Source organism: Phytophthora infestans, genomic scaffold (assembly GCF_000142945.1).
Source record: "Phytophthora infestans T30-4 supercont1.42 genomic scaffold, whole genome shotgun sequence".
Classification (NCBI taxonomy): domain Eukaryota; phylum Oomycota; class Peronosporomycetes; order Peronosporales; family Peronosporaceae; genus Phytophthora; species Phytophthora infestans.
In genome coordinates, this window is record NW_003303717.1 from 227,761 (window position 1) to 239,851 (window position 12,091).

Sequence of the window (12,091 nt, forward strand, 5' to 3'; positions counted from 1 at the left end):
TCAACACGCCAAAGCGCAATAAACGCACACGCATTGATTCGTTGAACAAACGAAGCGATATCAAACACCAGTCACCACGCATCTTCAGCATCTTCTCCGACTCCTCGCGATTGTCGCTCACTGTATCCAGACATCTGTGTGGGGCGCCAGTGGTGCCCCTGGTTTGCTTGAATACTCAACAGTCTTGCCATTTACTTTCTGAAAGATAGTGTCGTTGATCGTCGACACCTGGTTCGGCACAACGCTTGCGCTGGTGTGTGCTGGTATTTGCTGCTATCAATGATGTCAGTCTGATACAGCTCAGCACTAACCCCAGAAGCAATAAACTGTCAGCGACAAGCAAAACTTATTGGTGGTATTCAGGCAGCTAGTAGCTGGACGGAAGTGTCACGATGTTATGGCAGAATCAAGGAGCGTGTCAAAGGATTAATCGATAGACAAACAACGGAACGCCAATATAAGCGTGTCGTGGAACCGTCAGTGATATCAACGGGAGACAGTCAGATGGACGATAGACAGGACGGCATGCAAGAAGCAAAAAAGCAATCAAAAGAAAATGTTACTCAAGGTCAGCCGATGTCGCAGACAAACTACGAAGTGCACATTTGGGAAAGTGCTGATGCCAACTGATTTTATCACAGTAACATGATCAATGAAGAAGCAGGGTATCGATCCCTGTACCTCTCGCATGCTAAGCGAGCGCTCTACCATTTGAGCTACATCCCCAGGACAGCACCACAAGCGCTCTACTTAAATACAATCCGAGTACTCAACACCACACCAAACACAAGCTACACACAAAAACACATCAGCACGCCAAAGCGCAATAAACGCACACGCATTGATTCATTGACCAAACGAAGCGATATCAAACACCAGTCACCACGCATCTTCAGCATCTTCTCCGACTCCTCGCGATTGTCGCTCACTGTATCCAGACATCTGTGTGGGGCGCCAGTGGTGCCCCTGGTTTGCTTGAATACTCAACAGTCTTGCCATTTACTTTCTGAAAGATAGTGTCGTTGATCGTCGACGCCTGGTTCGGCAGAACGCTTGCGCTGGTGTGTGCTGGTATTCGCTGCTATCAATGATGTCAGTCTGATACAGCTCAGCACTAACCCCAGAAGCAATAAACTGTCAGCGACAAGCAAAACTTATTGGAGGTATTCAGGCAGCTAGTAGCTGGACGGAAGTATCACGATGTTATGGCAGAATCCAGGAGCGTGTCAAAGGATTAATCGATAGACAAACAACGGAACGCCAATACAAGCGTGTCGTGGAACCGTCAGTGATATCAACGGGAGACAATCAGATGGACGATAGACAGGACGGCAGGCAAGAAGCAAAAAAGCAATCAAAAGAAAATGTTACTCAAGGTCAGCCGATGTCGCAGACAAACTACGAAGTGCACATCTGGGAAAGTGCTGATGCCAACTGATTTTATCACAGTAACATGATCAATGGAGAAGCAGGGTATCGATCCCTGTACCTCTCGCATGCTAAGCGAGCGCTCTACCATTTGAGCTACATCCCCAGGACAGCACCACAAGCGCTCTACCTAAATACAATCCTTGTACTCAACACCACACCAAACACAAGCTACACACAAAAACACATCAACACGCCAAAGCGCAATAAACGCACACGCATTGATTCATTGAACAAACGAAGCGATATCAAACACCAGTCACCACGCATCTTCAGCATCTTCTCCGACTCCTCGCGGTTGTCGCTCACTGTATCCAGACATCTGTGTGGGGCGCCAGTGGTGCCCCTGGTTTGCTTGAATACTCAACAGTCTTGCCATTTACTTTCTGAAAGATAGTGTCGTTGATCGTCGACGCCTGGTTCGGCAGAACGCTTGCGCTGGTGTGTGCTGGTATTTGCTGCTATCAATGATGTCAGTCTGATACAGCTCAGCACTAACCCCAGAAGCAATAAACTGTCAGCGACAAGCAAACCTTATTGGTGGTATTCAGGCAGCTAGTAGCTGGACGGAAGTATCACGATGTTATGGCAGAATCAAGGAGCGTGTCAAAGGATTAATCGATAGACAAACAACGGAACGCCAATACAAGCGTGTCGTGGAACCGTCAGTGATATCAACGGGAGACAATCAGATGGACGAAAGACAGGACGGCAGGCAAGAAGCAAAAAAGCAATCAAAAGAAAATGTTACTCAAGGTCAGCCGATGTCGCAGACAAACTACGAAGTGCACATTTGGGAAAGTGCTGATGCCAACTGATTTTATCACAGTAACATGATCAATGGAGAAGCAGGGTATCGATCCCTGTACCTCTCGCATGCTAAGCGAGCGCTCTACCATTTGAGCTACATCCCCAGGACAGCACCACAAGCGCTCTACCTAAATACAATCCTTGTACTCAGCACCACACCAAACACAAGCTACACACAAAAACACATCAACACGCCAAAGCGCAATAAACGCACACGCATTGATTCATTGAACAAACGAAGCGATATCAAACACCAGTCACCACGCATCTTCAGCATCTTCTCCGACTCCTCGCGGTTGTCGCTCACTGTATCCAGACATCTTTGTGGGGCGCCAGTGGTGCCCCTGGTTTGCTTGAATACTCAACAGTCTTGCCATTTACTTTCTGAAAGATAGTGTCGTTGATCGTCGACGCCTGGTTCGGCACAACGCTTGCGCTGGTGTGTGCTGGTATTCGCTGCTATCAATGATGTCAGTCTGATACAGCTCAGCACTAACCCCAGAAGCAATAAACTGTCAGCGACAAGCAAACCTTATTGGTGGTATTCAGGCAGCTAGTAGCTGGACGGAAGTATCCCGATGTTATGGCAGAATCAAGGAGCGTGTCAAAGGATTAATCGATAGACAAACAACGGAACGCCAATACAAGCGTGTCGTGGATCCGTCAGTGATATCAACGGGAGACAATCAGATGGACGATAGACAGGACGGCAGACAAGAAGCAAAAAAACAATCAAAAGAAAATGTTACTCAAGGTCAGCCGATGTCGCAGACAAACTACGAAGTGCACATCTGGGAAAGTGCTGATGCCAACTGATTTTATCACAGTAACATGATCAATGGAGAAGCGGGGTATCGATCCCTGTACCTCTCGCATGCTAAGCGAGCGCTCTACCATTTGAGCTACATCCCCAGGACAGCACCACAAGCGCTCTACCTAAATACAATCCTTGTACTCAACACCACACCAAACACAAGCTACACACAAAAACACATCAACACGCCAAAGCGCAATAAACGCACACGCATTGATTCGTTGAACAAACGAAGCGATATCAAACACCAGTCACCACGCATCTTCAGCATCTTCTCGGACTCCTCGCGGTTGTCGCTCACTGTATCCAGACATCTGTGTGGGGCGCCAGTGGTGCCCCTGGTTTGCTTGAATACTCAACAGTCTTGCCATTTACTTTCTGAAAGATAGTGTCGTTGATCGTCGACGCCTGGCTCGGCAGAACGCTTGCGCTGGTGTGTGCTGGTATTTGCTGCTATCAATTATGTCAGTCTGATACAGCTCAACACTAACCCCAGAAGCAATAAACTGTCAGCGACAAGCAAAACTTATTGGTGGTATTCAGGCAGCTAGTAGCTGGACGGAAGTATCACGATGTTATGGCAGAATCAAGGAGCGTGTCAAAGGATTAATCGATAGACAAACAACGGAACGCCAATACAAGCGTGTCGTGGATCCGTCAGTGATATCAACGGGAGACAATCAGATGGACGATAGACAGGACGGCAGACAAGAAGCAAAAAAACAATCAAAAGAAAATGTTACTCAAGGTCAGCCGATGTCGCAGACAAACTACGAAGTGCACATCTGGGAAAGTGCTGATGCCAACTGATTTTATCACAGTAACATGATCAATGGAGAAGCAGGGTATCGATCCCTGTACCTCTCGCATGCTAAGCGAGCGCTCTACCATTTGAGCTACATCCCCAGGACAGCACCACAAGCGCTCTACCTAAATACAATCCTTGTACTCAGCACCACACCAAACACAAGCTACACACAAACACACATCAACACGCCAAAGCGCAATAAACGCACACGCATTGATTCATTGAACAAACGAAGCGATATCAAACACCAGTCGCCACGCATCTTCAGCATCTTCTCGGACTCCTCGCGGTTGTCGCTCACTGCATCCAGACATCTGTGTGGGGCGCCAGTGGTGCCCCTGGTTTGCTTGAATACTCAACAGTCTTGCCATTTACTTTCTGAAAGATAGTGTCGTTGATCGTCGACGCCTGGTTCGGCAGAACGCTTGCGCTGGTGTTTGCTGGTATTTGCTGCTATCAATGATGTCAGTCTGATACAGCTCAGCACTAACCCCAGAAGCAATAAACTGTCAGCGGCAAGCAAAACTTATTGGTGGTATTCAGGCAGCTAGTAGCTGGACGGAAGTGTCACGATGTTATGGCAGAATCAAGGAGCGTGTCAAAGGATTAATCGATAGACAAACAACGGAACGCCAATACAAGCGTGTCGTGGAACCGTCAGTGATATCAACGGGAGACAATCAGATGGACGATAGACAGGACGGCAGGCAAGAAGCAAAAAAACAATCAAAAGAAAATGTTACTCAAGGTCAGCCGATGTCGCACACAAACTACGAAGTGCACATTTGGGAAAGTGCTGATGCCAACTGATTTATCACAGTAACATGATCAATGGAGAAGCAGGGTATTGATCCTTGTACCTCTCGCATGCTAAGCGAGCGCTCTACCATTTGAGCTACATCCCCAGGACAGCACCACAAGCGCTCTACCTAAATACAATTCTTGTACTCAACACCACACCAAACACAAGCTACACACAAACACACATCAACACGCCAAAGCGCAATAAACGCACACGCATTGATTCATTGAACAAACGAAGCGATATCAAACACCAGTCACCACGCATCTTCAGCATCTTCTCCGACTCCTCCCGATTGTCGCTCACTGTATCCAGACATCTGTGTGGGGCGCCAGTGGTGCCCCTGGTTTGCTTGAATACTCAACAGTCTTGCCATTTACTTTCTGAAAGATAGTGTCGTTGATCGTCGACGCCTGGTTCGGCAGAACGCTTGCGCTGGTGTTTGCTGGTATTTGCTGCTATCAATGATGTCAGTCTGATACAGCTCAGCACTAACCTCAGAAGCAATAAACTGTCAGCGACAAGCAAACCTTATTGGTGGTATTCACGCAGCTAGTAGCTGGACGGAAGTGTCACGATGTTATGGCAGATCAAGGAGCGTGTCAAGGATTAATTCGATAGACACACCACGGCACGCCCAATCGCAAGCGTGTCGTGGATCCGTCAAGTGATATCAACGGGAGACAATCAGATGGACGATAGACAGGACGGCCAGCCAAGAAGCTAAAAAGCAATCAAAAGAAAATGTTACTCAAGGTCAGCCGATGTCGCAGACAAACTACGAAGTGCACATTTGGGAAAGTGCTGATGCCAACTGATTTTATCACAGTAACATGATCAATGGAGAAGCAGGGTATCGATCCCTGTACCTCTCGCATGCTAAGCGAGCGCTCTACCATTTGAGCTACATCCCCAGGACAGCACCACAAGCGCTCTACCTAAATACAATCCTTGTACTCAGCACCACACCAAACACAAGCTACACACAAAAACACATCAACACGCCAAAGCGCAATAAACGCACACGCATTGATTCATTGACCAAACGAAGCGATATCAAACACCAGTCACCACGCATCTTCAGCATCTTCTCCGACTCCTCGCGGTTGTCGCTCACTGTATCCAGACATCTGTGTGGGGCGCCAGTGGTGCCCCTGGTTTGCTTGGATACTCAACAGTCTTGCCATTTACTTTCTGAAAGATAGTGTCGTTGATCGTCGACGCCTGGTTCGGCAGAACGCTTGCGCTGGTGTGTGCTGGTATTTGCTGGTATTTGCTGCTATCAATGATGTCAGTCTGATACAGCTCAGCACTAACCCCACAAGCAATAAACTGTCAGCGACAAGCAAAACTTATTGGTGGTATTCAGGCAGCTAGTAGCTGGACGGAAGTGTCACGATGTTATGGCAGAATCAAGGAGCGTGTCAAAGGATTAATCGATAGACAAACAACGGAACGCCAATACAAGCGTGTCGTGGAACCGTCAGTGATATCAACGGGAGACAATCAGATGGACGAAAGACAGGACGGCAGGCAAGAAGCAAAAAAGCAATCAAAAGAAAATGTTACTCAAGGTCAGCCGATGTCGCAGACAAACTACGAAGTGCACATTTGGGAAAGTGCTGATGCCAACTGATTTTATCACAGTAACATGATCAATGGAGAAGCAGGGTATCGATCCCTGTACCTCTCGCATGCTAAGCGAGCGCTCTACCATTTGAGCTACATCCCCAGGACAGCACCACAAGCGCTCTACCTAAATACAATCCTTGTACTCAGCACCACACCAAACACAAGCTACACACAAAAACACATCAACACGCCAAAGCGCAATAAACGCACACGCATTGATTCGTTGAACAAACGAAGCGATATCAAACACCAGTCACCACGCATCTTCAGCATCTTCTCCGACTCCTCGCGGTTGTCGCTCACTGTATCCAGACATCTTTGTGGGGCGCCAGTGGTGCCCCTGGTTTGCTTGAATACTCAACAGTCTTGCCATTTACTTTCTGAAAGATAGTGTCGTTGATCGTCGACGCCTGGTTCGGCAGAACGCTTGCGCTGGTGTGTGCTGGTATTTGCTGCTATCAATGATGTCAGTCTGATACAGCTCAGCACTACCCCCAGAAGCAATAAACTGTCAGCGACAAGCAAAACTTATTGGTGGTATTCAGGCAGCTAGTAGCTGGACGGAAGTGTCACGATGTTATGGCAGAATCAAGGAGCGTGTCAAAGGATTAATCGATAGACAAACAACGGAACGCCAATACAAGCGTGTCGTGGAACCGTCAGTGATATCAACGGGAGACAATCAGATGGACGATAGACAGGACGGCAGGCAAGAAGCAAAAAAGCAATCAAAAGAAAATGTTACTCAAGGTCAGCCGATGTCGCAGACAAACTACGAAGTGCACATTTGGGAAAGTGCTGATGCCAACTGATTTTATCACAGTAACATGATCAATGGAGAAGCAGGGTATAGATCCCTGTACCTATCGCATGCTAAGCGAGCGCTCTACCATTTGAGCTACATCCCCAGGACAGCACCACAAGCGCTCTACCTAAATACAATCCTTGTACTCAGCACCACACCAAACACAAGCTACACACAAACACACATCAACACGCCAAAGCGCAATAAACGCGCACGCATTGATTCATTGAACAAACGAAGCGATATCAAACACCAGTCACCACGCATCTTCAGCATCTTCTCCGACTCCTCGCGATTGTCGCTCACTGTATCCAGACATCTGTGTGGGGCGCCAGTGGTGCCCCTGGTTTGCTTGAATACTCAACAGTCTTGCCATTTACTTTCTGAAAGATAGTGTCGTTGATCGTCGACGCCTGGTTCGGCAGAACGCTTGCGCTGGTGTTTGCTGGTATTTGCTGCTATCAATGATGTCAGTCTGATACAGCTCAGCACTAACCTCAGAAGCAATAAACTGTCAGCGACAAGCAAAACTTATTGGTGGTATTCAGGCAGCTAGTAGCTGGACGGAAGTATCACGATGTTATGGCAGAATCCAGGAGCGTGTCAAAGGATTAATCGATAGACAAACAACGGAACGCCAATACAAGCGTGTCGTGGAACCGTCAGTGATATCAACGGGAGACAATCAAATGGACGATAGACAGGACGGCAGGCAAGAAGCAAAAAAGCAATCAAAAGAAAATGTTACTCAAGGTCAGCCGATGTCGCACACAAACTACGAAGTGCACATTTGGGAAAGTGCTGATGCCAACTGATTTATCACAGTAACATGATCAAAGAAGAAGCAGGGTATCGATCCTTGTACCTCTCGCATGCTAAGCGAGCGCTCTACCATTTGAGCTACATCCCCAGGACAGCACCACAAGCGCTCTACCTAAATACAATCCTTGTACTCAACACCACACCAAACACAAGCTACACACAAAAACACATCAACACGCCAAAGCGCAATAAACGCACACGCATTGATTCATTGACCAAACGAAGCGATATCAAACACCAGTCACCACGCATCTTCAGCATCTTCTCCGACTCCTCGCGGTTGTCGCTCACTGTATCCAGACATCTTTGTGGGGCGCCAGTGGTGCCCCTGGTTTGCTTGAATACTCAACATTCTTGCCATTTACTTTCTGAAAGATAGTGTCGTTGATCGTCGACGCCTGGTTCGGCAGAACGCTTGCGCTGGTGTTTGCTGGTATTTGCTGGTATTTGCTGCTATCAATGATGTCAGTCTGATACAGCTCAGCACTAACCCCACAAGCAATAAACTGTCAGCGACAAGCAAAACTTATTGGTGGTATTCAGGCAGCTAGTAGCTGGACGGAAGTGTCACGATGTTATGGCAGAATCAAGGAGCGTGTCAAAGGATTAATCGATAGACAAACAACGGAACGCCAATACAAGCGTGTCGTGGAACCGTCAGTGATATCAACGGGAGACAATCAGATGGACGAAAGACAGGACGGCAGGCAAGAAGCAAAAAAGCAATCAAAAGAAAATGTTACTCAAGGTCAGCCGATGTCGCAGACAAACTACGAAGTGCACATTTGGGAAAGTGCTGATGCCAACTGATTTTATCACAGTAACATGATCAATGGAGAAGCAGGGTATCGATCCCTGTACCTCTCGCATGCTAAGCGAGCGCTCTACCATTTGAGCTACATCCCCAGGACAGCACCACAAGCGCTCTACCTAAATACAATCCTTGTACTCAACACCACACCAAACACAAGCTACACACAAACACACATCAACACGCCAAAGCGCAATAAACGCACACGCATTGATTCATTGAACAAACGAAGCGATATCAAACACCAGTCGCCACGCATCTTCAGCATCTTCTCGGACTCCTCGCGGTTGTCGCTCACTGCATCCAGACATCTGTGTGGGGCGCCAGTGGTGCCCCTGGTTTGCTTGAATACTCAACAGTCTTGCCATTTACTTTCTGAAAGATAGTGTCGTTGATCGTCGACGCCTGGTTCGGCAGAACGCTTGCGCTGGTGTTTGCTGGTATTTGCTGCTATCAATGATGTCAGTCTGATACAGCTCATCACTAACCTCAGAAGCAATAAACTGTCAGCGACAAGCAAACCTTATTGGTGGTATTCAGGCAGCTAGTAGCTGGACGGAAGTGTCACGATGTTATGGCAGAATCAAGGAGCGTGTCAAAGGATTAATCGATAGACAAACAACGGAACGCCAATACAAGCGTGGCGTGGAACCGTCAGTGATATCAACGGGAGACAATCAGATGGACGATAGACAGGACGGCAGGCAAGAAGCAAAAAAAACAATCAAAAGAAAATGTTACTCAAGGTCAGCCGATGTCGCAGACAAACTACGAAGTGCACATTTGGGAAAGTGCTGATGCCAACTGATTTTATCACAGTAACATGATCAATGGAGAAGCAGGGTATCGATCCCTGTACCTCTCGCATGCTAAGCGAGCGCTCTACCATTTGAGCTACATCCCCAGGACAGCACCACAAGCGCTCTACCTAAATACAATCCTTGTACTCAACACCACACCAAACACAAGCTACACACAAACACACATCAACACGCCAAAGCGCAATAAACGCACACGCATTGATTCATTGAACAAACGAAGCGATATCAAACACCAGTCACCACGCATCTTCAGCATCTTCTCGGACTCCTCGCGGTTGTCGCTCACTGCATCCAGACATCTGTGTGGGGCGCCAGTGGTGCCCCTGGTTTGCTTGAATACTCAACAGTCTTGCCATTTACTTTCTGAAAGATAGTGTCGTTGATCGTCGACGCCTGGTTCGGCAGAACGCTTGCGCTGGTGTTTGCTGGTATTTGCTGCTATCAATGATGTCAGTCTGATACAGCTCAGCACTAACCTCAGAAGCAATAAACTGTCAGCGACAAGCAAACCTTATTGGTGGTATTCAGGCAGCTAGTAGCTGGACGGAAGTATCACGATGTTATGGCAGAATCAAGGAGCGTGTCAAAGGATTAATCGATAGACAAACAACGGAACGCCAATACAAGCGTGTCGTGGAACCGTCAGTGATATCAACGGGAGACAATCAGATGGGCGATAGACAGGACGGCAGGCAAGAAGCAAAAAAGCAATCAAAAGAAAATGTTACTCAAGGTCAGCCGATGTCGCAGACAAACTACGAAGTGCACATTTGGGAAAGTGCTGATGCCAACTGATTTTATCACAGTATCATGATCAATGGAGAAGCAGGGTATCGATCCCTGTACCTCTCGCATGCTAAGCGAGCGCTCTACCATTTGAGCTACATCCCCAGGACAGCACCACAAGCGCTCTACCTAAATACAATCCTTGTACTCAACACCACACCAAACACAAGCTACACACAAAAACACATCAACACGCCAAAGCGCAATAAACGCACGCGCATTTATTCATTGAACAAACGAAGCGATATCAAACACCAGTCACCACGCATCTTCAGCATCTTCTCCGACTCCTCGCGATTGTCGCTCACTGTATCCAGAAACAAAAAAAACGCTCGATGATCGAGAACTACGCTTCTCGGGCTTCAGCCCGTACGCCAATCCGGTTAGTGTACCCAACGAAATGATTTACGCTGACTAACTGTCTGCAGCGTTCCAGTTAAGCTTGTTGCTGATAAGGCGTTAATACCAGTGATATTACCTGATGCGTTAAGAACCAAAGCTTTACTAGTTGATGTCGATCCATGCGTTATGGCAACCATTTAATCAGGAGCTGCAGTGAACAGTGAATGATGATCCATTAACCGTGAGAGAGGAGCCGCTTAGAGCACCAATGCCGCTAATACTATTACTAGTTCCTGGAACAAGAGCTACACCTTGTCTTGGTATACCAGGAGCGATCCCGCTGATGTATGAAAGTCGATAGTCGTTCCTCGATAAAAAAAGGTGCCTGAGCATATTCATTAGAAACCTGTTTGCATCCAACAAGAGATAGAATGCGGGATTGTATATACTCGAATTGAATACTGGAACTGGATATAAAAACCAAGAGCTCATTTTGTCTGTGGCTAGATAGTACACGATAAAGACGATGAGCATCCCTGATTATGAAGGTTTGCTTCCAACGAAATTCAACTCAGCCGCAATGGGGGATATCCCAGCTTTAGGTATCAAATATTCGCTTAGGATGATCGTTTTAGGTCCATCGTTAAGCAAAAATAACAACCTTTATTTATTTATTCTAAAGAACGCTCCTCGTGTATTTGCCCATCTCACGATCATTGCTCGTAATCCACATCAGGAACTATATGATTATCTCAAAGATGAGATGGGTAAATTTATAATTTTTGCTAATCCTGACTTACCACCGAGCGTCGATCAGGTACGACGAGCTCAATTGAGCTTAAAAAAACCAGAGTTGGTCATCATTGATGACTACAGTAACGATAAGCTAGCTGAGAAGAATCTATTCTCTCACTATATGACCCGACAACGTCACGGCAAGTTAGGTACCATTTTCCCTAGTCATAGCTACTTGCTACCGATAAGATGATCCGATTGAATTGAACGTACGTGGCTATCCTAAAAGCCATTTCAAAAAGAGATTTAGCAATGGTTGTCAAGGATTTTAACATTCCCGGGTATGATGAGCGATCGATCGTCCATTACTACAACCGCGCTGCTGAAAGAAAAGGACAAATTTTGCGTTGCGGTAGTGTAAGAGGGGAATTGCGATACAATTTCCATAGTCCTATCCAAACGGAGGTGTAATTATTGATATCAGGATAAAATGTATCCAAGAATATAGCCAAAATGTGTGCGTCTTTTGTTGAGCTTGATTCGACGAATCTAGTCCAGGATGGATACAATAGCTCATGGAAGTATTAGTTGTCTGGCTCCGTGACCGATTTCAAGGACATTACGTGCGCCGTTCAATCGATGTCTATGTATATTGTAAAGTATAATATTGATTCA

General features: G+C 46.8%; 1 protein-coding gene across 1 annotated transcript; it reads left to right on the plus strand.

The window, feature by feature from the left end:
• Positions 1 to 11,207: 11,207 nt before the first annotated feature.
• Positions 11,208 to 11,887, plus strand: PITG_15523 (uncharacterized protein; the record flags this gene model as incomplete). The annotated part of the gene is made up of 2 exons (XM_002897634.1): positions 11,208 to 11,625; positions 11,706 to 11,887. 2 exons carry the CDS (start codon positions 11,208 to 11,210, stop codon positions 11,885 to 11,887), a joined length of 600 nt encoding a protein of 199 aa, XP_002897680.1.
• Between the last annotated feature and the right edge of the window lie 204 nt (positions 11,888 to 12,091).